At 39.5% G+C, this 21,447-nt stretch overlaps 2 protein-coding genes across 5 annotated transcripts in view; one reads left to right on the top strand and one right to left on the bottom strand.

The window, feature by feature from the left end:
- SLC38A6 (solute carrier family 38 member 6) overlaps positions 1–8,950 on the bottom strand; it is an 80,097-nt gene extending 71,147 nt beyond the window's left edge. For both annotated transcript variants that reach the window (XR_014059379.1, XM_081509789.1), the window contains exons 1-3: positions 8,389–8,950; positions 7,156–7,286; positions 5,240–5,313 (exon numbers count right to left, since the gene is read on the bottom strand). Coding sequence is in view for 1 of the 2 variants with exons in the window: in XM_081509789.1 (XP_081365915.1) it covers positions 5,240–5,313; positions 7,156–7,286; positions 8,389–8,736 (553 nt within the window). In the remaining variant the exon portion in view is untranslated. The remainder of the gene's footprint in view (positions 1–5,239; positions 5,314–7,155; positions 7,287–8,388) is intronic.
- TRMT5 (tRNA methyltransferase 5) lies at positions 8,703–19,271 on the top strand. 3 transcript variants are annotated; one of them, XM_081509791.1, is made up of 5 exons: positions 8,703–8,739; positions 9,903–10,558; positions 13,069–13,193; positions 17,367–18,024; positions 18,399–19,271. In XM_081509791.1, exons 1-5 carry the CDS (start codon positions 8,735–8,737, stop codon positions 18,449–18,451), a joined length of 1,497 nt encoding a protein of 498 aa, XP_081365917.1. In that variant the 5' UTR covers positions 8,703–8,734; the 3' UTR covers positions 18,452–19,271. The 3 variants fall into 3 exon arrangements, with proteins under 3 accessions (XP_081365917.1, XP_081365918.1, XP_081365916.1); XM_081509792.1 differs by having other exon boundaries at positions 8,703–9,454; XM_081509790.1 differs by lacking the exon at positions 8,703–8,739 and adding an exon at positions 9,199–9,265 and having other exon boundaries at positions 9,906–10,558.
- Positions 19,272–21,447: the final 2,176 nt, after the last annotated feature.

Here is a 21,447-nt window from a genome sequence, read left to right as displayed (position 1 = left end):
TGCTGCTGCTGCGTTGCTTCAGTCGTGTCCGACTCTGTGCGACCCCTTAGACGGAAGCCCACCAGGCTCCGCTGTCCCTGGGATTCTCCAGGCAAGAACACTGGAGTGGGTTGCCATTTCCTTCTCCAATGCATGAAAGTGAAAAGTGAAAGTGAAGTCGCTCAGTCGTGTCTGACTCTTCGCGACCCCATGGACTGCAGCCTACCAGGCTCTTCTGTCCATGGGATTTTCCAGGCAAGAGTACTGGAGTGGGGTGCCAAATATAATCATTAGAAGAGAAAAAAATTAAGGAAATGAAAGTGCTAGATTATCTGCATGGGTACTGAAATCATCCAGTACCCATCCAGATGGGGTTATATTGAAGAAACTGAAAGGAAAGCAGAAGCTAAATGTTCACAAAACCACAGAACGTGGCTGAGGAGTCTGTATGTGATATCCATAAGGTAGAAGTTATGAGATTCAAAGCTGGGGTTTAGGGAGAGGAAGTGGAAATGAGATGTCAGTAGGACATCTATCCTATCTTTAGACCAGTATGAGGGACGTGGAAGAGAAAAGAAGGGCCACTCGAGAGGACTGCAGGGAAAGCAGTGTTCACAGAGAAGTCTTAGGTTCTCCTAGAGTAAGAAAGGTAAGGAAATATTCAGAAGAGTTGAGGGGAACTATATTCAATATCCTATGATAAACCATCATGGAAAAGAATATGAAAAAATGCACATATTTGTATAATTGAATCACTCTGTTGTATAGCAGAAATTAACACAACATTGTAAATCAACTATACTTCAATAAAATTAAAAAAAGAAAATGACAGAACTATGTTGGGAGAATCTGGGAAATGAAGGATAACATAGGATTCTTGAACTGATTGACATAAATTGAGTGACATAAATTAAGTGGTATAAGATCATTAATCCAAATGATCTCAAGGCAAATAATGATGACAATTCGGTGAGTGGTAGGGATCAAGGACTAGGAAGTAGGGACTTGACCAGATACAGGCTGAGTTCTAAGACTCTGATTCTCTTCTGTTGACACTGATTTGGAAACCAGAGGAGGCGAGCTCTTCATTTATTCCCAGAGCATAAACATTTTCCCAGAGAATCATAATGAGCCAACTGTTTCTGGGACAGCAGTATAGTATGTACAGCCCCTTGGGGGAACTCCCTGGTGGTCCAGTGGTTAAGACTCTGCTTCTACTGCAGGGAGCATGGGTTCAGTTTCTGGTTGGGGAACTAAGATCCCACATGCCATGCAGCCTGTGTGTGTGTGTGTGTGTGTGTGTGTGTGTTGTGTGTGTGTGTGTGTGTGTGTGGTGTGTGTGTGGAACTAAGATCCCACATGCCATGCAGCCTGTGTGTGTGTGTGTGTGTGTGGAACTAAGATCCCACATGCCATGCAGCCTGTGTGTGTGTGTGTGTGTGTGTGTGTGTGTGTGTGTGGAACTAAGATCCCACATGCCATGCAGCCTGTGTGTGTGTGTGTGTGTGTGTGTGTGTGTGTGGTGTGTGTGTGGAACTAAGATCCCACATGCCATGCAGCCTGTGTGTGTGTGTGTGTGTGTGTGTGTGTGTGTGTGTGGTGTGTGTGTGGAACTAACATCCCACATGCCATGCAGCCTGTGTGTGTGTGTGTGTGTGTGTGTGTGTGTGTGTGTGGTGTGTGTGTGGAACTAACATCCCACATGCCATGCAGCCTGTGTGTGTGTGTGTGTGTGTGGAACTAAGATCCCACATGCCATGCAGCCTGTGTGTGTGTGTGTGTGGTGTGTGTGTGTGGAACTAAGATCCCACATGCCATGCAGCCTGTGTGTGTGTGTGTGTGTGTGTGTGGTGTGTGTGTGGAACTAAGATCCCACATGCCATGCAGCCTCTGTGTGTGTGTGTGTGTGTGTGTGTGTGTGTGTGTGTGTGGTGTGTGTGTGGAACTAAGATCCCACATGCCATGCAGCCTGTGTGTGTGTGTGTGTGTGTGTGTGTGTGGTGTGTGTGTGTGTGTGTGGTGTGTGTGTGGAACTAAGATCCCACATGCCATGCAGCCTGTGTGTGTGTGTGTGTGTGTGTGTGTGTGGTGTGTGTGTGTGTGTGTGTGTGGTGTGTGTGTGGAACTAAGATCCCACATGCCATGCAGCCTGTGTGTGTGTGTGTGTGGAACTAAGATCCCACATGCCATGCAGCCTGTGTGTGTGTGTGTGTGTGTGTGTGTGTGTGTGTGTGTGTGTGGAACTAAGATCCCACATGCCATGCAGCCTGTGTGTGTGTGTGTGTGTGTGTGTGTGTGTGTGTGTGTGGTGTGTGTGTGGAACTAAGATCCCACATGCCATGCAGCCTGTGTGTGTGTGTGTGTGTGTGTGTGTGTGTGTGTGGTGTGTGTGTGGAACTAAGATCCCACATGCCATGCAGCCTGTGTGTGTGTGTGTGTGTGTGTGTGTGTGGTGTGTGTGTGGAACTAACATCCCACATGCCATGCAGCCTGTGTGTGTGTGTGTGTGTGTGGAACTAAGATCCCACATGCCATGCAGCCTGTGTGTGTGTGTGTGTGGTGTGTGTGTGTGGAACTAAGATCCCACATGCCATGCAGCCTGTGTGTGTGTGTGTGTGTGTGTGTGGTGTGTGTGTGGAACTAAGATCCCACATGCCATGCAGCCTCTGTGTGTGTGTGTGTGTGTGTGTGTGTGTGTGTGTGTGTGGTGTGTGTGTGGAACTAAGATCCCACATGCCATGCAGCCTGTGTGTGTGTGTGTGTGTGTGTGTGTGTGTGTGGTGTGTGTGTGTGTGTGTGGTGTGTGTGTGGAACTAAGATCCCACATGCCATGCAGCCTGTGTGTGTGTGTGTGTGTGTGTGTGTGTGGTGTGTGTGTGTGTGTGTGTGTGTGTGTACACATACATACATACTTTGCAATCGTTACGGGTTCTGGCCCAATGAGAACTCATAATAGTAAAAGCTACTAGCATTTTACCAAGGACTTGACATTTTACATATGTCATTATATTTCATTCTCACAATAATCCCAAGAGAAAAGTATTATCACAACCATTTTAGAATTGGCAAACAAAGGTTTCCTGGGTCGGGAAGATCCTCTGGAGAAGGGAATGGCTCCCCACTCCAGTATTCTTGCCTGGAGAATTCCATGGACAAAGGAGCCTGGCGGGCTACAGTCCATGGGGATGCCGAGTTGGACATGAGTGAGTGACTAAGCACAAACTAAGGCTAGGGAGATGAAGGTATCTTGTATGCCTCCTCAGCCCTCAAGAAAAGTCCAGACAGATCCCAAATCTTATGTAAAATCAAAAATAGCAGAATTTCATGAAAAGAAATCCTTTACTTTTATAAAGGTAGAATTTCTCTTGTGCTCTAGGCAAATAATGAAGCTAATCTGTAAAGACTTGTGATAATCCTTTCTCTAACCAACGAATCCAATCTGAATACTCTTTTATGACAGTCCAACAAACTAGAGAGAAATTTAGCTGTGTATTATTCTCTAGCATATATATAGCATATGCATATCGCATATGTACACACACACACATATATATATATATGATTTGTTATTCTTTTTAAAGCCTACCTCCACAGAGAACTTTACAGTGACTGAAGGAATTCAATCAACAGCAGACAGGTGCAGCAGTGTGTATGAAGAATCATGAAGAAATTAGTTCATGGACCAAGTAAGCTACAAAAATCAAAGAAAAAGAAAAAAGAAAGAGAAACAGAGCTTTTCACTTTACATGCCCCAAAGTTATAGAAAAGAACAACAGACGTCAGAATTTTAAAGTTAAATACACATGATCTGAAGGAAAGCAAAAAAAAAAAAAAAAGCATTACTTGGAAATCTTCACAAATTGAATACTACTTCCAAATAATTTAAATTAATAAAGCAAAACATTTCAGTTAATGAAGACATAATTACCACATGATTGACTAACATATTAATCTTTTAGTAGAAACCATGATAAAAATAACCTATGAAGATGTTAGATAAACTACCACAATTAAGTAAAAATAACTTTTTTAAACAAAGAAGCGAAATTTCAAAACATGCATTAAAATTCAGTCACCTTTCAGCAGGATTTACAAATATACTTCTTTAATGCTCTTATTCCTGATGTTGTTATGAACAACTTGTTACTTTGCGATTAATATCATTGCATCATTTCCTAGGATTTCTGTCTGCACAGTCACCCAAGCCCCTTGCAAGCAAAGGAATGTATTTGTTGTTTGAATGACCAAAAGCAATGACACAATTTACAGCTATGAACTATGGATCCTAAGTCAGTGTTGTGTAAGAGTCCCCTGGAGGACTTTTAAAAAGAGATTCCTGAATCCTACCTCAGATTCTTGGAATTAGAATCCCTGAGGCTTAGAAACCTCTGTTTACAGAACAATCTTCAGGTGCATCTGATGCATAGACAGATTAAACACACTAGAGCTGTGGATTTAGAACTCTGTTCTGAAGAGTCTTAAAATACTCAAGAAACACCTGTTTCAACCAGAACAATCCCATTTTTATCTATTTTATGTATCTGTTCTGTTTCTTAAAAACCTGAAAACAGGGCAAAGTGAACCTATCAGGTAGGGCAAAGTGAACCCATCCACATAAGACAAACTCATGATTCTGGCATCATAACTGTCCTAATCCAAAGGTAGATCAGACTAGACAGATAAAAAGACCAGGACGGGTGGACACAGAGTATTTGTTAATGGCCAAAGAAAAACTTTAAGAAAGCAGTTCTGTGATTCATACACTTGTATTTATTACAACTTAAAAGAACTTATTCAATACGTGACTGAACTGCATAAGTGGAAAAAACTTATACATCTATATACATCTATATATGGGGGGCAGAGACCGCAGCAGTAGATCTGGGAAGGTGTTCTCCAGAAAGGGATCACCCTAGGAGAAAGGTGATCAGCATGAACACCTGGGTACTGCTTCTCCCTAATACAAGGTCTGGATCCTTTAGACACCTTTCAGGTGCTTCCCCTAATCTATTCTAACCTAGAAAACTATGTCACGTGTCGTGGAGAAAGGCAAGGAAGAATGCCGGTTTACTCCTCGTCTGTCCTCGGATACTCCCCTGAAGGACTGGGTCCATATATTCTGACCTTCTGAAGTTCTCCATTTCAACCACCCTACCTAATATTCCCACTGGAAATTAGATCTGAGACAGCCAACCTGATGTAGGTAGACATGATCTCAACAGGCTATTTTATCAAATGAATAAGCACACATTTTACTTACCTGTCTGAATACACAAGCTAAGCAGGAGGTGAACTGAGTAAGAACCCAGGAGAGCGACTATCAGCAGCAAGAAACTAAAACATAAAAGAGCATAAAAGAGTACATGGTCAAATTTGTCCCCTAAAGGTTTCCTTTTTATGGTATTTCATTCAAAAAACATTTTTTTCCCCACATTCAAATGGTCACAAGCATGTGTGCATGAGTGCTAAGTCGCTTCAGTCATGTTTGATTCTTTGTGACCCTATGGACTGTAGCCCTCTAGGCTCCTCTGTCTTCTCTCCAACTTAAGTATGTTTCAGTTGTGAAATCCCATTGTCTTTTTTCTTTCCTCTATCCCTCTCCTTTTAATGATGCGTTGCTGTTGTTCAGTCATTTAAGTCATATCCAACTCTTACAACCCCATGGACTGTAGCCCTCCAGGCTCCTCTGTCCATGAGATTCTCCAGGCAAGAATACTAGAGTGGGTTGCCATTCTTTCTTCCAGGAGATCTTCCTGACCCAGGGATCAAATCCACATCTCTTATATCTCCTGCATTGGCAGGTGGGTTCTTTACTGATGAGCCACCTGGGAAGCCCCCAGTGATGAGTACGTCCCTATAATTTTGAATGAACACTGAATTTCAGCATCTGTTAAACATACTCAACAAACCAAACCAAAAGAATACAGTTAACACACTTTTAATGACACGATTTGAAAAATGTGTGATGTAATAATTGGGGGTCCTCTCACCAAAAGTGTGAAAAGGAACAGCATACATAATCCCTTCCTTATTCTCAGGAAGATACTGGCAATACAAGTTTCCAGAGGAGTACTCCTGAAGTTGAAGAAATTCTATCTTTGCAGTCCACTTAATGCTTGTTAATAAGTAGCAAAATGGAGAGGTGAAAGTACACTTGTCAACTGATGTCAGACACCTCACAAAATAAGGTTGGCATCACCAGATGGAAACTGTGATATGATTCAGCAAGCACCCATTCAGTGGTATATATCTGCATGTGCGATCCTGCAGTAAAAAATGTGATTTTTCAAATGAAACTAAGAAATAAGTCCTATGATTACGTCTTGCCTGAGGTGTCATACATAGCTTTTAAGTTTTAAAACTATGAAAGTTTGCAAATACATCCCATAATAAAAGCAAGTTGGGTTATTTAGAAGTTGGTTAGCTAACCAAGAAATTCAAAGTAAAAGCAAAAATGAACCTACATGAGACTGTATTTTAAATTTCCTAGAAAAAATAGGTCTGCTTGTGCTTACAAAACAAACTTATTCATTCAGTCTATTAAGCATGACGATCCATGCTAAGGATAAGATCTAGTCCTAAAGGATTTCAGAGTTCAGTGGGGAAAATAATTTGCAAACAGATAATTACATTATAATAAAAGAATGAATATAATAGTACTGTGGAAACACAGAAAAGACAGCAATGTCTTCTGTTTGGGCAAACTGGCCTGTGAGCTGAGTCTTAAAAGATGTAAGGGAATAAACACAGGGTACATGTCTAGCCTCAGAAAGTAAAACAAGACTACTTAACAGGAGGAGAGAAAGAGATGGAGAGAAACCAAAGGATTATATGTTTTATTTAGTCACAAAATCACTATTTATAAATAATCTGCATGACTGATAAACTCTGATTTACTTTGGCCCACTGAACACAACAAATAAGCCACTTGTAAGGAGGTTATTAAGGAATGTGGATCAAGTTTCTCTTTTTTTTTAAATTAGCCACACTTTGGATAAAAAAATACAAATTATACAGCATCCTTCCATGCTACAGACTAGCAACAATATAAGAATAAGAGGAACCCCAGAAATAACTAGAAATTGTATAATACCAAGTTCTACAGCCTATCTCTTTGCTTCTCAATGTACTATCAAAATGAAAAAAGAAAAAGAATACAATAAGAAAAAAACTCACCTAAATCCAAGGATACCAGTATGAGCCATAACATAAGCTAAGCCAAGGATGCCGCTTCCCATGATGGCATTCATCAAATTAAACACTGAGAAACCAAATGAAGCACCTCGGGATCTCTGTGTGTGAACTTCCTGTAAGCACACGAATTAATAGAGTTAAGTGTCTGAATGGTGAAGTCCAACTTTGGTCAAGAAATGACTGACAGGTTATGCAGAGTCTCCTAAAACCACAGACATACTGTGACACACTAGTTGCTCAATCAGCAACCAGGACCTCCTTTCCTTTCCTTCTCACTTCCCACTAGGGCAGCTCCAGGAATCCAGTTTCCTAGGAAAATCATCTCCACCTGCGCAGAGACCCAGTAGGGTTCAGGAAGAAGGCATGACTAACCTTGTGACTGCAAAAGATGGAAGACAGGGTAAAATGGGGTGGGGACAGGGAGCAGGCAGATGGCCTCAAGCTCACGTGATAATTGAAGAATCCCTGAGTCAGCTTGTGGTTGCTGTAGACAACTGTTGCTCCCCAATTACTAGGATTGCAAAACTAATCTCTATTTATACACTTAATGAATTAAGTCTGCCCAACTGAAAGGATGGGCAGGAATGCCATGCAATGACGATATTGTAAATAGAAGCAATTCACGTTGCTCTGGCAAGGATCCGCCTTGAAAACACTCTCCCCTAAAATAGCATTTGGGAATAAAATCCTAGAAACTGTTACTGCCCTGGGACTTGAGTTAAAGGGCCGAAGTGCCCACTGCACAGGCTTTAGGGTCAGGGAAGTGCTGTGTACTTATTACCAGGCCACCCACGCTCCTTCATGGTTAAGTATCTCTGTATTAAGATGTTTACAGGTCCCCAATGACTAAGCTGAGAAAAGCAAAATCTTGTGACTCTTGCAAAAAGCTCACAAGACTAGTGGAAAAAACGAGAAGCCGACAAGGATACAGAGAGCAGTGAGTTACATAACCGAGGGGCTGCTCCCCTAGTGGGGTCCCCTGCCTCCACCTGCTGCTGCGTCTCTTCCACCTGAGCCTGCAGCTTCAGCTTTTCTTTGTAGGACAGGTTAGGCTCCTATCTCATTGATGAACTCCTCCAGATCTCCTCGAAATCTCGGCTGCTGCCTCTGGGCCCCAGGTTCTAGGCTTCTCCCCTCTCCCCTTGCCATCCCCTTTCTTTTCCCGGTCTTATTTGGCAGTCACTTCAGAACAGGGAGCCAGCGGAGCAAACTTACGTTGCTAAGCAACGGGCTAGACTCTTCCGCCTCCGCCTCTTCGGGCTCCCGAGTAGAGACGAACCAGCCGGGCTCGGCGTTGATGACCCCCGCTGGGACCTCCATGCTGCTAGCTGGTCGACTACCCAGTCCATCCACTAGCTGCAACCCCTGCCCTCCCGCCTGTAGTCGCGCTGGAGGCGGGCCTACATTCCCGGCCCTTCCGGGTTCCCGTACCTCACCAGGGCCGGGATGAAAAGAGGGATCGACGTGATCTGGTGACGCTCGCCTCTCGGCGGCGAACCTTGATGGTGTCATCGAGGGCCCGCCCACCCGCCGAAGACACGTTTCCGAGCTGCACCAGAGCATGAGGTGAGGGTCTGGTCTTGTAGCCAGCTGCGGGGCGACGCCGGGAAGTGGGATGGTGACGTTGGTGAGGTGGCGGCCGTAGTGCCCTTGATAGATAGTTCGAAGGGGCTGAGGGTCCGGTGGCGGTACCGGTCGGCTCGGAGGCTCTCCGCCTCGCGCTGTCTGGGCGCTGAAACGTCAGGAAGTCGCCCACAGCCCAGTGGAGAGCCTAGGCCTGAGTACGGGGAAGGGAGGGGTGTTTCATCTCTTCAGAACTTTCCCATAGAACCTTTAGCCACACCTTACTTGTGGAAAGCCGAGATTCACTTTAAGTAATTTACTCAACATCACCCATCTGGTTAACTGCTAAACCCAGTCTGAACCCTGTCAACTTTTTGACAGTTGCTTTACAGTTTCCTAGCCAGGGCCCTTTCTTAACAGTTGCTTCTTCGGTATTCCGGAAGGCAAAATGAAAAACTGATACTAACGGGATGGCATATAACACTCAGCAAAGTTCCCATCCTAGAAATACTGAAACCTCTACTTATAGGTAGGGCTTGTGGCAGTAAAACATCAAAGACAACATAGAAATAGATTAAGAACGCAGGCCCTGGATTTTAATCCTTGCTCAACAATTTACAGCAACGAGATTTTGGGTCAATTAACCTATTTCTGAGCTTTAGTTTACACCTTTGCAGAAATGAGAATGCAGCACCACACACCTCCCAAGACTGTTACTGTGAGTAAAGTGTTCAGCGCATCTGACCCAATAAGCTTCCATAAGAATATCCTTTTAAATATTGACATTGGTAACATTATCAGTATAGTGACCATTTCGTTTAGAGATGTTCCTTTAACTTAAATTTCGGCCTTCCAGTCGCAAAATATTCTGTAGAAAATTGTGGGTGGAGAGGTTTGTTGACTATAGCGAGAGTGATGGATCACTAAACCCTAGTCCAGGCCGCAGGTGGGCTGGAAGTATACCAATTTATTATTTACTACTAATAAAAGTCATCCTATCCTGGAAAAGTTATTAATATTACACTTCTCACATACCACTAAAAGTTTTAATCTGTGGCATTTAGCAGGTTATTTGAAACAATTAAAATTTTTATTAAGACTTGTGAACATGTTAAGCTAGTTTGTAGCTTTATGGTATTTCTTTTAATTGAATGCTTTATTTTTAGGAGCTTATTGAAACAATTTGGCTTCTCAAGAAGACTTCTCAAAGTGGAAAGCTGTAGAATAACTGAGTCAGCATCACTCATTCTACTGCCTTGGGCATCGCTGATACAGAAGCTTAGCAGAGCACCTGGTATTTTCTTGCTGGATCAAAGAAAAAGATTCCCAACCATGCCTGAAATAGAAACAAATCACAGAGACTCTGAATTGTTTTCCCCACCCTCTGATGTTCGAGGAATGACAGAACTTGATAGAACAGCTTTTAAAAAGACAGTCACCATCCCAGTGCTTAAAGTGAGGAAAGAAATAGTCAATAAACTGATGCGATCCCTTAAAAGGGCAGCACTGCAGCGCCCAGGCATAAAACGTGTGATTGAAGATCCAGAAGATGAAGAAGGTAGACTAATTATGTTGGATCCATATAAAATGTTTACCGTTGATTCCTTTGAGAAAGAAGAACTCAGTATTTTAAAGCAGCTGGATATCAATCCACAGATATTGAAATATAATTTGGAACTAACTTATGAAAACTTTAAGTCAGAAGAAATCTTGAGAGCTGTGCTTCCTGAAGGTCAAGATGTGACTTCAGGGTTTAGCAGAGTTGGACACATTGCTCACCTGAACCTTCGAGATCATCAACTACCTTACAAGCATTTAATTGGTAGGTGTGTCTTAGTAATAGTCATATATTAGAAACCAATGAGCAAATTCTAATTTTAGTTTAAAAAAATTTTAAATGCCTAATTATAGAAATAGGACATTTTATCATTTTAATTTTAAGCAGGATCTTGAGCTACATACTCTCCTTTGAGGGACACTTTGGAATAGCCTTCCCAGAGTCGTTTGTTGTTGCTGTTTAGTCGCTAAGTTGTGTTCGACTCTTAGAGACACCATCGACTGTAGTGCACCAGGCTCCCCAGTCCATGGGATTTCCCAGGCAAAAGTACTGGAATGTATTGCCATTTCCTTCTCCAGGGGATCTTCCCAACCCAGGGATCGAACCCACATTTCCTGCATTGGCAGGTGAACTCTTTACCACTGAGCCACCAGGGAAGCCCTCCCAGAGTCATAGCAAGCTCTAAATATCAGTTCAAGATTTTGTGTACACAATAAGTAAGCATTAACTTGAATCACTTGCTTTGGCAGAATTCTTTGGCAACTTATCATTTTGGTATCCAGAACTTACTAGTCCTTCAGGACTATGTTGAATGCTAGGTTTCATAAATTTGAGTGTTTCATAGTCAAAAGGGCAAGACAGTGTTTACTCATGCTTTCACTGATTCACTTAATTGAGCCTCATCTGTATGGTAGGCACCATACTTTGTTTTTTAGTACTCCTAGCTTTTTAGAAACAACTCTGTAGCCCAGAATTGAAGCATGGGTATTTTATTCTTTGGTCTAAGAAAGAAGTAGAAGACTAATCAAAATCGCTGTTGTCCTTATATAAATATTTAATGTCCATGCATTCTTCAGATTAATATTTTTAATACAGAGTAATTGTCAGAACTTCTGGGAATTATTTTCAGCTTTAAAATGTAGTGCTCAGTGTTTTGCATGGGTAGAATTTCAGAGATGTGCTGTTATGCATTTACTCTGTTTTTATTGATGAAAGGGGCTAATAATGCATAGTGATAACATAATAAATACTTAAGCAGAGCCTTATAATTATGATCTGGTACAAATGTCAAGTCTAGGCTTTCCGTTGAATCATTGCCTGTCCTAACTCAACATTCTTTTAGCACCCTTATTTTATAAACTCGCTTTCATAAAAGGGCACTCACAGATTGAAAATGAAACATTTTCATACAAAAGTACTTTTAAAGCTTTTACTATAGACCTTTAGAATTTTTTTTTTTTATTCTTCATTTCAAACTAACTTCTGTACCTTAAAAATTGAGTTCTGATACCTGAAGCAGAACAAGATAAAACAATGATTGACAATAGTTTGACATTATCATATTCAAAATCAGGTATCTAATTACCAGAGAGAAATTAGACAAATTCCAGTTGGTATTTAAGCATATTTGTATTATCAGTTCAGTTCAGTCACTCAGTCGTGACCAACTCTTTGCAACCCGATGGACTGCAGCATGCCAGGCTTCCCTGTCCATCACCAACTCCTGGAGCTTGCTCAAACTCATTTCCATCGAGTCAGTGATGCCATCTAACCATCCCATCCTCTCTTGTCCTCTGTTGTATTTGTATTATGGAGTACTTTATACTTACTGACAAATCAACTTATCTTTATACAATGAGATACCATATAGAATCTTGTAAATTTTTTAAGTGCTGACAAAAATGCAGACTTTGATTATAGGGCATCAATATACCATTGCCAGTGTCTTTTACCTTTGTAGCTTTTTGCACTCTGGAAAATATTTGACATAAAGAACAATTTAAGTAAATAAACATTTTATTTAGAGAAAACTAAAGAATCTATGTTTCTTTTATTTGAAAACATTATTTTGCTGGAATGCATTTCCAAAGTGAAGTACTATTTTAAATACACAATAAAGCAACATTTGGTTTGAGGCCAGTGGGGACAGGCTAGTGTTTTCTGAGACCATCTGTTTCCATAGTACTTAACATCTCTTCTATTTTTTAACCAATTCCCTGGGTCTACCTGTTTGCTTACTGTTGCACTGATACATTTGAGAAGACTAAGTAAAAGACATGGAAAAATATTAGGCAGAACAAACTCCTCAAAATTTTTTCTTTATAAATTACCCACACATTTTTTTGTGTGTTTGCATAGGGTCCGTCAGACATGAACTTTAGTAATCTGTTGAATTTTTAGAATTGCATTCCTCTACACACATCAGCTTCCCAGGTGGTGCTAGTGGTAAAGAACCCATCTGTCAATGCAGAAGACATAAGAGACCTGGGTTCTATCTCTGGGTCGGAAAAGATCCCCTGGAGGAGGGCATGGCAACCCACTCTAATATTCTTGCCTGGAGAATCCCATGGACAGAGGAGCCTGGCGGGCTACATTCCATACGGTTGCAAGAGTCAGACACGACTGAAGCCACTTAGCATGCATGTACACATGGTAGATGCAGTTTCTGTCTATAAACCAGAAGAAAATATAGTTCACATCCATTTCATGTTTGCAATTTTAGCTTTTATTTTGCAACCAGAAGGCAGTATTTATCATGATTTCTGTGCTTTTAGGCCAAGTTATGATTGACAAAAATCCTGGAATCACCTCAGCAGTAAATAAAATCAATAATATTGATAATACCTACCGAAATTTCCAAATGGAAGTACTATCTGGAGAGGAGAATATGATGACCAAGGTATGGAATATTTTATTGTCTCCTAGTACAGTGTATGTATCAAGATTAACATTTGAAATCATAATAGATAACAGATTAAGAAAATATAATACCCAGTATTTATGAGTATGTGAGAATGTAAGCATTTACATATATTATTGACAGGAATGCAAATTTGATACAGTCAGGAAGAGTGTATGGTAATATATTGCAATTTTGAATAGATACATCATTTGACCCAGCACTCCATTTATAGAAGTTATCTCAAGAATATAACTGGACAAAATTGTAATGATGTACCCAACCAGGGATTGAACCTGTGCCCCCGCCACAGTGGAAGTATGGAATTTTAACCACTAGACCACCTACATCATTTTTATAATAATAAATCAATAAACATGATGGAATGGAAACAATCTAAATATCATCAGTAGATAACTGATTAAATTTTAGGATAATAATACAATGGAATACTCCATCATTGAAGATTATTTAGCTCCATCAGTTCAGTTCAGTTGCTCAGTCATGTCCGACTCTTTGCGACACCATGGACTACAGTACACCAGGCTTCCCTGTCCATCACCAACTCCTGGAGTTTACTCAAACTCATGTCCACTGACTTGGTGATGCCATCCTGTGTTGTCCCCTTCTCCTACTGCCTTCAATCATTTCCAGCACCAGGGTCTTTTCAAATGAGTCAGTTCTTCGCATCTGGCTCTAGGTGAGTGATCACACCATCATGGTTATCTGGGTCATGAAGATCTTTTTTGTATAGTTCTTCTGTATATTCTTGCCACCTTTTCTTAATATCTTCTGCTTCTGTTAGGTCCATACCATTTCTGTCCTTTATTGTGCCCATCTTTGCATGAAATGTTCCCTTGGTATCTCTAATTTTCTTGATGAGATCTCTAGTCTTTCCCATTCTGTTGTTTTCCTCTATTTCTTTGCATTGATCACTGAGGAAGGCTTTCTTATCTCTCCTTGCTATTCTTTGGAACTCGGCATTCAAATGGGTGTATCTTTCCTTTTCTCCTTTGCTTTTCGCTTTTCTTCTTTTCACAGCTATTTGTAAGGCCTCCTCAGACAACCATTTTGCCTTTTTGCATTTCTTTTTCTTGGGGATGGTCTTGATCCTTGCCTCCTGTTCAATGTCACAAACCTCCGTCCATAGTTCTTTAGGCACTCTATCAGATCTAATCCCTTGAATCTATTTGTCACTTCCACTGTACAATCGTAAGGGATTTGATCTAGGTCATACCTGAATGGTCTAGTGGTTTTCCCTACTTTCTTCAATTTAAGTCTGAATTTTGCAATAAGGAGTTCATGATCTGAGCCACAGTTAGCTCCTGGTCTTAGTTTTGCTGACTGTGTAGAGCTTCTCCATCTTTGGCTGCAAAGAATATAATCAATCTGATTTTGGTATTGACCATCTGGTGATGTCCATGTGTACAGTCTTCTCTTGGGTTGTTGGAAGAGGGTGTTTGCTATGACCAGTGCATTCTCTTGGCAGAACTCTATTAGCCTTTGCCCTGCTTCATTCTGTACTCCAAGGCCAAATTTGTCTGTTACTCCAGGTGTTTCTTGACTTCCTACTTTTGCATTCCAGTCCCCTATAATGGAAAGGACATCTTTTATGGGTGTTAGTTCTAGAAGGTCTTGTAGGTCTTCATAGAACCATTCAACTTCAACTTCTTCAGCATTACCGGTCAGGGTGTAGACTTGGATTACCGTGATGTTGAATGGTTGGCCTTGGAAATGAACAGAGATCATTCTGTCGTTTTTGAGATTGCATCCAAGTACTGCATTTCAGACTTTTGTTGACTATGATGGCTACTCCATTTCTTCGAAGGGATTCTTGCCCAAAGTAGTAGATATAATGGTCATCTGAGTTCAATTCACCCATTCCAGTCCATTTCAGTTCACGGATTCCTAAAAGGCTGACGTTCACTCTTGCCTTCTCCTGTTTGACTACTTCCAATTTGCCTTGATTCTTGGACCTAACATTCAAGGTTCCTATGCAATATTGCTCCATACTGAAAGTAAATTGTCCACTGACAAGCCAAGTGACAAAAAATAAACTGTAGAACAGTATACATAACTGAGTTCTATTTTAGCTATGATGATTTTAAATATGTAAATATGCATATACATCAGAATGTTAACAGTGAGCAAATTTTCATTTGATATAGTTTCTGGTGACATTTGTTATCTTTATACTTTTCTAGTGAGCACATATTCCTTCTATAAGAAAAACAAAACCTATTTCAAAGAAAAATTAACTTAAAATATATAGGAATAGATTCCTGGTATAAACCATTTTCTCATCTTCCATCCCCAAAACCCTCTGTAGTGTTGGATATAATAAACTGTTTTTAAGCTAAAGCCGTAGATAATTACATGTTAACATTATGTGTAATTTTGTGCCCAAGCTAAGAAACAGGTTAAACAAATCCTGAGAGACCCACAGGATGATGATTGTTGTTACTAATATTCTCTTTATGCACATAAAGTAAGAAGGAGTGACTGAGCAGAGTGTTTGGAGTCAGGCTTCTGACTCCAGAGTCCATGCTTAGTCTTGCCCTGTATACCAAACCTCCACTACCTACTGCTTGTGTACAATGAATGAGGTCTATTTTGGCAAGCAAGATTTGGATGGGAATCCTTTGATAATAACTGTGCTTAACTCAGCTGACACTAAGACATACTGAACTTTAGGCACACCCAGACTGAACACTGTGCATGTTCTTTACTTGGTAGTGGCCCTTAGGGTGTCAGGTAGTATCATTCTTCTTAGAAAGAAGATGTAAACTCTATAAACTGAGAAACTTCTGTAATTTTATAAATGCCTTGTGATTGACTTCCCAAGTCAACTAAAGTTTGTTCTTAGGACATACTTTATGCCTAGTATATATACTGTCAAATAAATGTGAAAACTTAGTATAATTTCTTTGCTCCAAACACAATCACATTTAAGTTTAAGAGCTCATGCAACATTTAAGTAGTATTTAAAAACATTGCTAAAGTGGATCTGCTGAAAGCAGTGCTTAACTGAGGGAACAAGATATCAAAGACAGCATGAGTAAAACCAGAGGGATACTTAGCATCATTTAATCTAGATCTAGATCTGTGACTCACACTAAAGAGCTTAAAAGACAAGTAGAAAGGAGATTTCAGGAAAAGCATCCCAAGACACATTTAAGCCTTCCAGGTTATATACCTAGATTGAGTCTTAGTTGCCAGAATCATGAAGAAATATTTCAAACTCTTGAACCTTAATAATATGATCAGAGCATTTGATGTGGTCAGGAGGAAAAAATATGTACAAATTTGGAATTAAGGTCCATGAAGAGAGAATATAGAAGATGTCTCTATTAGATTTATAGAACTTAGGAACTTTCTGGCCTTTGATTCTTCATCTGTTAAAATAAGGGGCTTAAGATGATAGGTGAGGTCACATTTCACAATTGTAGTTTTAATTTTGTTTTCTATTTTCTACCATGTTTATGATAGTCCCCAAAGAAATGCTATAAAGTTTTAATTTTGTTCAAGACTTAGCTTCACTGTATATATTTAGTTTATCCATGAAAACTCAGATTTGGGAAAGGCAAAAACAGGGGAATGATTTATTCTATACACTGGCTCTATTTACAGACATGAAACCTGCAAAGTCCAGGTAACTGTCTAAGAACATAACGAAGTACCTTGAAATTCACTGACACATGACGCATCTATCTTGCCAAACTGAAAACTGAGGAAGGAAAGCATGTTTGCTGTGTGGAAGAGTGGTCTGCAGTCTAGCTACCCACCATGAAGATAGATGTAGTGTGCTGTTTCACCCTAAAGGCTTTTTCCTATCAGGTGACAGGAGATAATATAATTAAGCCAGTCAATTGGCATATCTGAAAAATTCCTAGTGTGATCAGGGAGCCACTTTATAGTCCTTTAGGATGAGATGGAGAGCTGTTTGGTTTTTAAGAGATGACTTTTTTCATGAAAACGTCTAATGCAAGATAGTAACTACCCTCAAGTTTAGCATAAACACCAGATTTCTAAGTTAAATGCCTTTAAACGCACTGTAATTTGCTCTTAATAGTAGTAAATTTAAATGTGTGTATGTGTGAATGCATCTATCTAATATCAGTGGCTAGAATTTAAGACTAAGTAGTTTAACCAAAAGCTTAATACTTTTTTCAGGTTCGAGAGAACAATTACACCTATGAATTTGATTTTTCAAAAGTCTATTGGAATCCTCGTCTCTCCACAGAACACAGCCGTATCACAGAACTTCTCAAACCTGGGGATGTCCTATTTGATGTTTTTGCTGGGGTTGGGCCCTTTGCCATTCCAGCAGCAAAGAAAAACTGCACTGTGTTTGCTAATGATCTCAATCCTGAATCCCATAAATGGCTACTGCACAACTGTAAATTAAATAAAGTGGACCAAAAAGTAAAAGTCTTTAACTTGGATGGGAAAGACTTCCTGCAAGGACCAGTCAGAGAAGAGTTAATGCAGCAGCTGGGACCACTGTCAAAAGAAAGAAAACACTCTGTGCACATTGTCATGAATTTGCCAGCAAAGGCTATTGAGTTTCTCAGCACTTTCAAAGCACTCTTAGATGGACAGCCATGTGGCAGTGAACTCCTTCCCATTGTGCACTGTTACAGCTTTTCCAAAGATGCTAATCCAGCTAAGGATGTTCAGCAACGAGCTGGAACTGTGTTAGGCATCTCCTTGGAGGAGGCATGTAGTTCAGTTCACCCAGTAAGAAATGTGGCCCCTAACAAGGAAATGTTATGCATCACTTTTCGGATTCCTGCTGCTATACTTTACAAGAACCACACCGTAAATCGAGGTGAGCGATTTCTGGAAAATTAAATGTAAGCTGTAATACTTTTAACGTAACTTTCTTGGGCAACATACATATTTTGTATTCTTTTTTAAACTTAGAAATAGATTAAACTAATTCTAGTTAGATATTTCAGTTCGAGACCTCTTGCCATTCAACTGTGACTAATTTCTCACAATCTTACAGATTTTATTATGACACACTGTTCAGTCTAGTGGAAGGCTATTTCATTAAAATAATAAATCCACAGGAATGTTACTATTTCAAGCATAAGTTGAGTACATTAAAAATCTTTAAAATGCCTATATTATTTGCTTTTTAAAAGTTATTTTTAAATGTTAAGTATCTTACCTAATATAGGTTTTCTGGATTTGTTACAGACAATCATGAAGATCCACCTCTTAAACGCCAGAGGACAGATAAAGACTTTTAAGAAGAAAACACACAAATTGCTTCAGCCACTTAATTGGAAATATTTTCTCCATCTCCCCACTAGACCTTTGTGATAGTGAACTATCATTTGTATGATTTCTAACATTTTAGCATTCAGTTACTTTAGTATTGAACCCTTTTATTTTACCCTTGCTGGCTTCCCTGGTGGCTTAGATGGTAAAGAATCTGCCTGCAATGCAGGAGACCTAGGTTCGGTCCCTGCATCTGAAAGATCCCCTGGAGAAGGGAATGGCAACCCACTCCAGTATTCTTGCCTGGAGAATCCCATGGGCAGAGGTGCCTGGCGGGCTATAGTCCTTGGGGTCACAAAGAGTCAGACATGACTGAGCAACTAATACAGTCCTATAAATTGGGAATTATCAAATTAAAATTTAAATAAGCCTACTAAATATATTTTGTTTTATAATTTTATCATATATATCTAATCTTTTGTTAGATAAATGTTTAAATATTGTCTTAGGAAAACAGTTTTTGAAAATATGATAATTGCATGCTAACTAGGAAAGCACTAATCATTTTACAGTTATCCTTAGTTGAAGAGTGTAGGTAAGTTCTACGTAAGTACTACTATACTATTACTATTAATATAGGAGTATTAATAATAACAAATGAGATTATTTAGATCAGAGACAGGCAAACTATGTCCAGCAGGCCAGATCTGGTCCACCACTTGTTGTATGGCAAGTAAGCTGAGAATGGTTTTTACACTTCTAAATGATTGGGGAAAAAAAAATTTGTGACATGAAAATTATATGAAATTTGAATTTCACTGTCCATAAATAAAGTTTTATTGGAACTTATTTTTTATGCTCATTTGTTTACATACTGGCTATGGCTGCCCTCATGGTATAACACCAGAGCTGAGTAGTTAGCTGCAACACAGATGGGATATGATTTTCATCACTTCTCATTGCTGCTCAGCACACTACAAATCAGTAACACGGTTATAACGCAACAGCATTTTAAGTGCCACATATATTGCCAAGCTATAACATTTTATTTTACTACTATGAGTGTATATCCATCATTCCAAAACAAGAAAAGTGGACATCCATGTTGAGCTTTTAAAGTACGGTAAAGTATGAACTTTTTTGATATTGAATTAGATAAAAAGCATCTATAACTGAGCTAAAGTAAAATATACTTTGACATTTCCAAAAGAACTACTCATCACAGTATTTCCAAGTCACAGGCAAGCAACTGTCAAAAAAATTACATATTTAAACTGGAAATTCACAGTAGAATTTCCTTATAAAATAAAAAATGAAAGTGGGGCTACAACCAAAGTAAGTCTCCAAGTGACTTTTGTAAGTCAAGAAACAAAATCATTTACTGATGGCGAGTTAATTTTGTTTGTTTGAAAGCAGCAGTCTTAAGAAATGTGTCCAGAGAAAGCAAGTTTTGTTTAGGACTGTTAGCCTTTTGGCAAGGACAGTTGCTTAAAAAGGTGTGAACACTGGGAGTACATCAATAGTTGAAATGGTAAATGAGTCCAAGTAGTTGTTTACTCTTGATGAGTTGGTAGATGTTTCTACTACAGCTCAGTTCTTGCTTATTTGAGGTGTCAATTCTGAGTTTAAGTTACTGAAGAGTTAGCCTCTATGAATAATCTGCATGGAACTACTAGTGAATACTTTCAAAAAAGTTGAGGAAACAAATCTGTAAAAGTTGAAGCAGAATCTGATCTGTTACAACTGATGATGGTAAAAGAAAGTGTGAGGTAAAAACCAAGATCTAGTGGAGAAACTTAAAAGCTTATGAAAATGTTAAGGTGTTTAAAACCTATAGTTATTCACTATATTATTCACCAGCAAGTACCTTGCAGCAAATATTTGAATCTATCATTTGTTAATGAACCAGTAATGTCAATTATAAACTTCATTTGCTTTCATGGACTTTAATCATCCTCAAAGTCCTTCAATTTTGTCTGAAATAGAAGCCAAATTTCATGACACTCTTAATCTAAGTTTGATTTGCTTAGCAACTGTAAACTCTGACTGCAATTTTTTGGGTTCATGGCCAAGATTGAAATTTTTCTTAAGAACCAACCTTAAACACTTCTAAAATACTGAATGTCTTTGGAAGTTAGTTGCTAAAGGCTTGATAATATTTCTCAAATATATCAACCACAATTACAGGACAAAAGTAACTAATGTGAAACATACTGCAATAGTATAAAATGACTACACTTCTCATCTATCAAAAATTAAGGAAAAAGGTTTCCATTCTCACACATATTAGTGGATATATTTTTCTGAGTTTAACATTTTTGGAACCTTGGTGCAAATGTAAAGAAATTGCCATATTTCAGAACCCATTTAACTACAACTGAAGTTCCATCTGATCTTCAACTGGAAGTGATAAATGTATTATTGTAATGACATGCAAAAAGGTAAATACCAAGGGGAGATTAAGAAAAGCCTTCCAAGTGATGTATATGCTCAGTTAAAATCACATGTTCCAATATCTGGCAGTATCTGTCTGAAAAGACTTTTTTAAAGATGAAATATGTAAAATCTCAGTACATATAACCATTAGCAGGTGACCAATTACAATTCATTTTGATGATGAAACACTTAGAACCCCAACTAAATCTAATCCCCCCCCAAAAGCACTACTAAAAATTTGTTGCTGCTGTTTAGTCATTAAGTCGTGTCTGACTCTCTTCGACCCCAGGGTCTGTAGCCCACCAAGCCTCTCTGCCCATGGAATTCCCCAGGCAAGAATACTGGAGTTAACTGCCATTTCCTTCTCCAGGGGCTCTTCCTGACCCAGGGATCGAACCCAAGTCTCCTGTTTGGCAGGCATCTCCTGCTTGGAAGGCAGATTCTTTACCACTGAGCCACCTGGGAAGCCCACAAAAAAATGTACTCAATTATATTTTGAATTTTATTAATTTAAAAAATTGTGCCAATTTATCTCATTTATCTACATAATGGCCTCAGTTTTGCCTTTTGGCCCAAAAACCCTAAAACA

This window comes from Giraffa tippelskirchi, chromosome 7, assembly GCF_054371585.1.
Source record: "Giraffa tippelskirchi isolate mGirTip1 chromosome 7, T2T-mGirTip1v1.2.pri, whole genome shotgun sequence".
Classification (NCBI taxonomy): Eukaryota; Metazoa; Chordata; class Mammalia; order Artiodactyla; family Giraffidae; genus Giraffa; species Giraffa tippelskirchi.
Note: the sequence above shows the minus strand (reverse complement) of the source record. Positions and strands in the feature narration are given on the sequence as shown.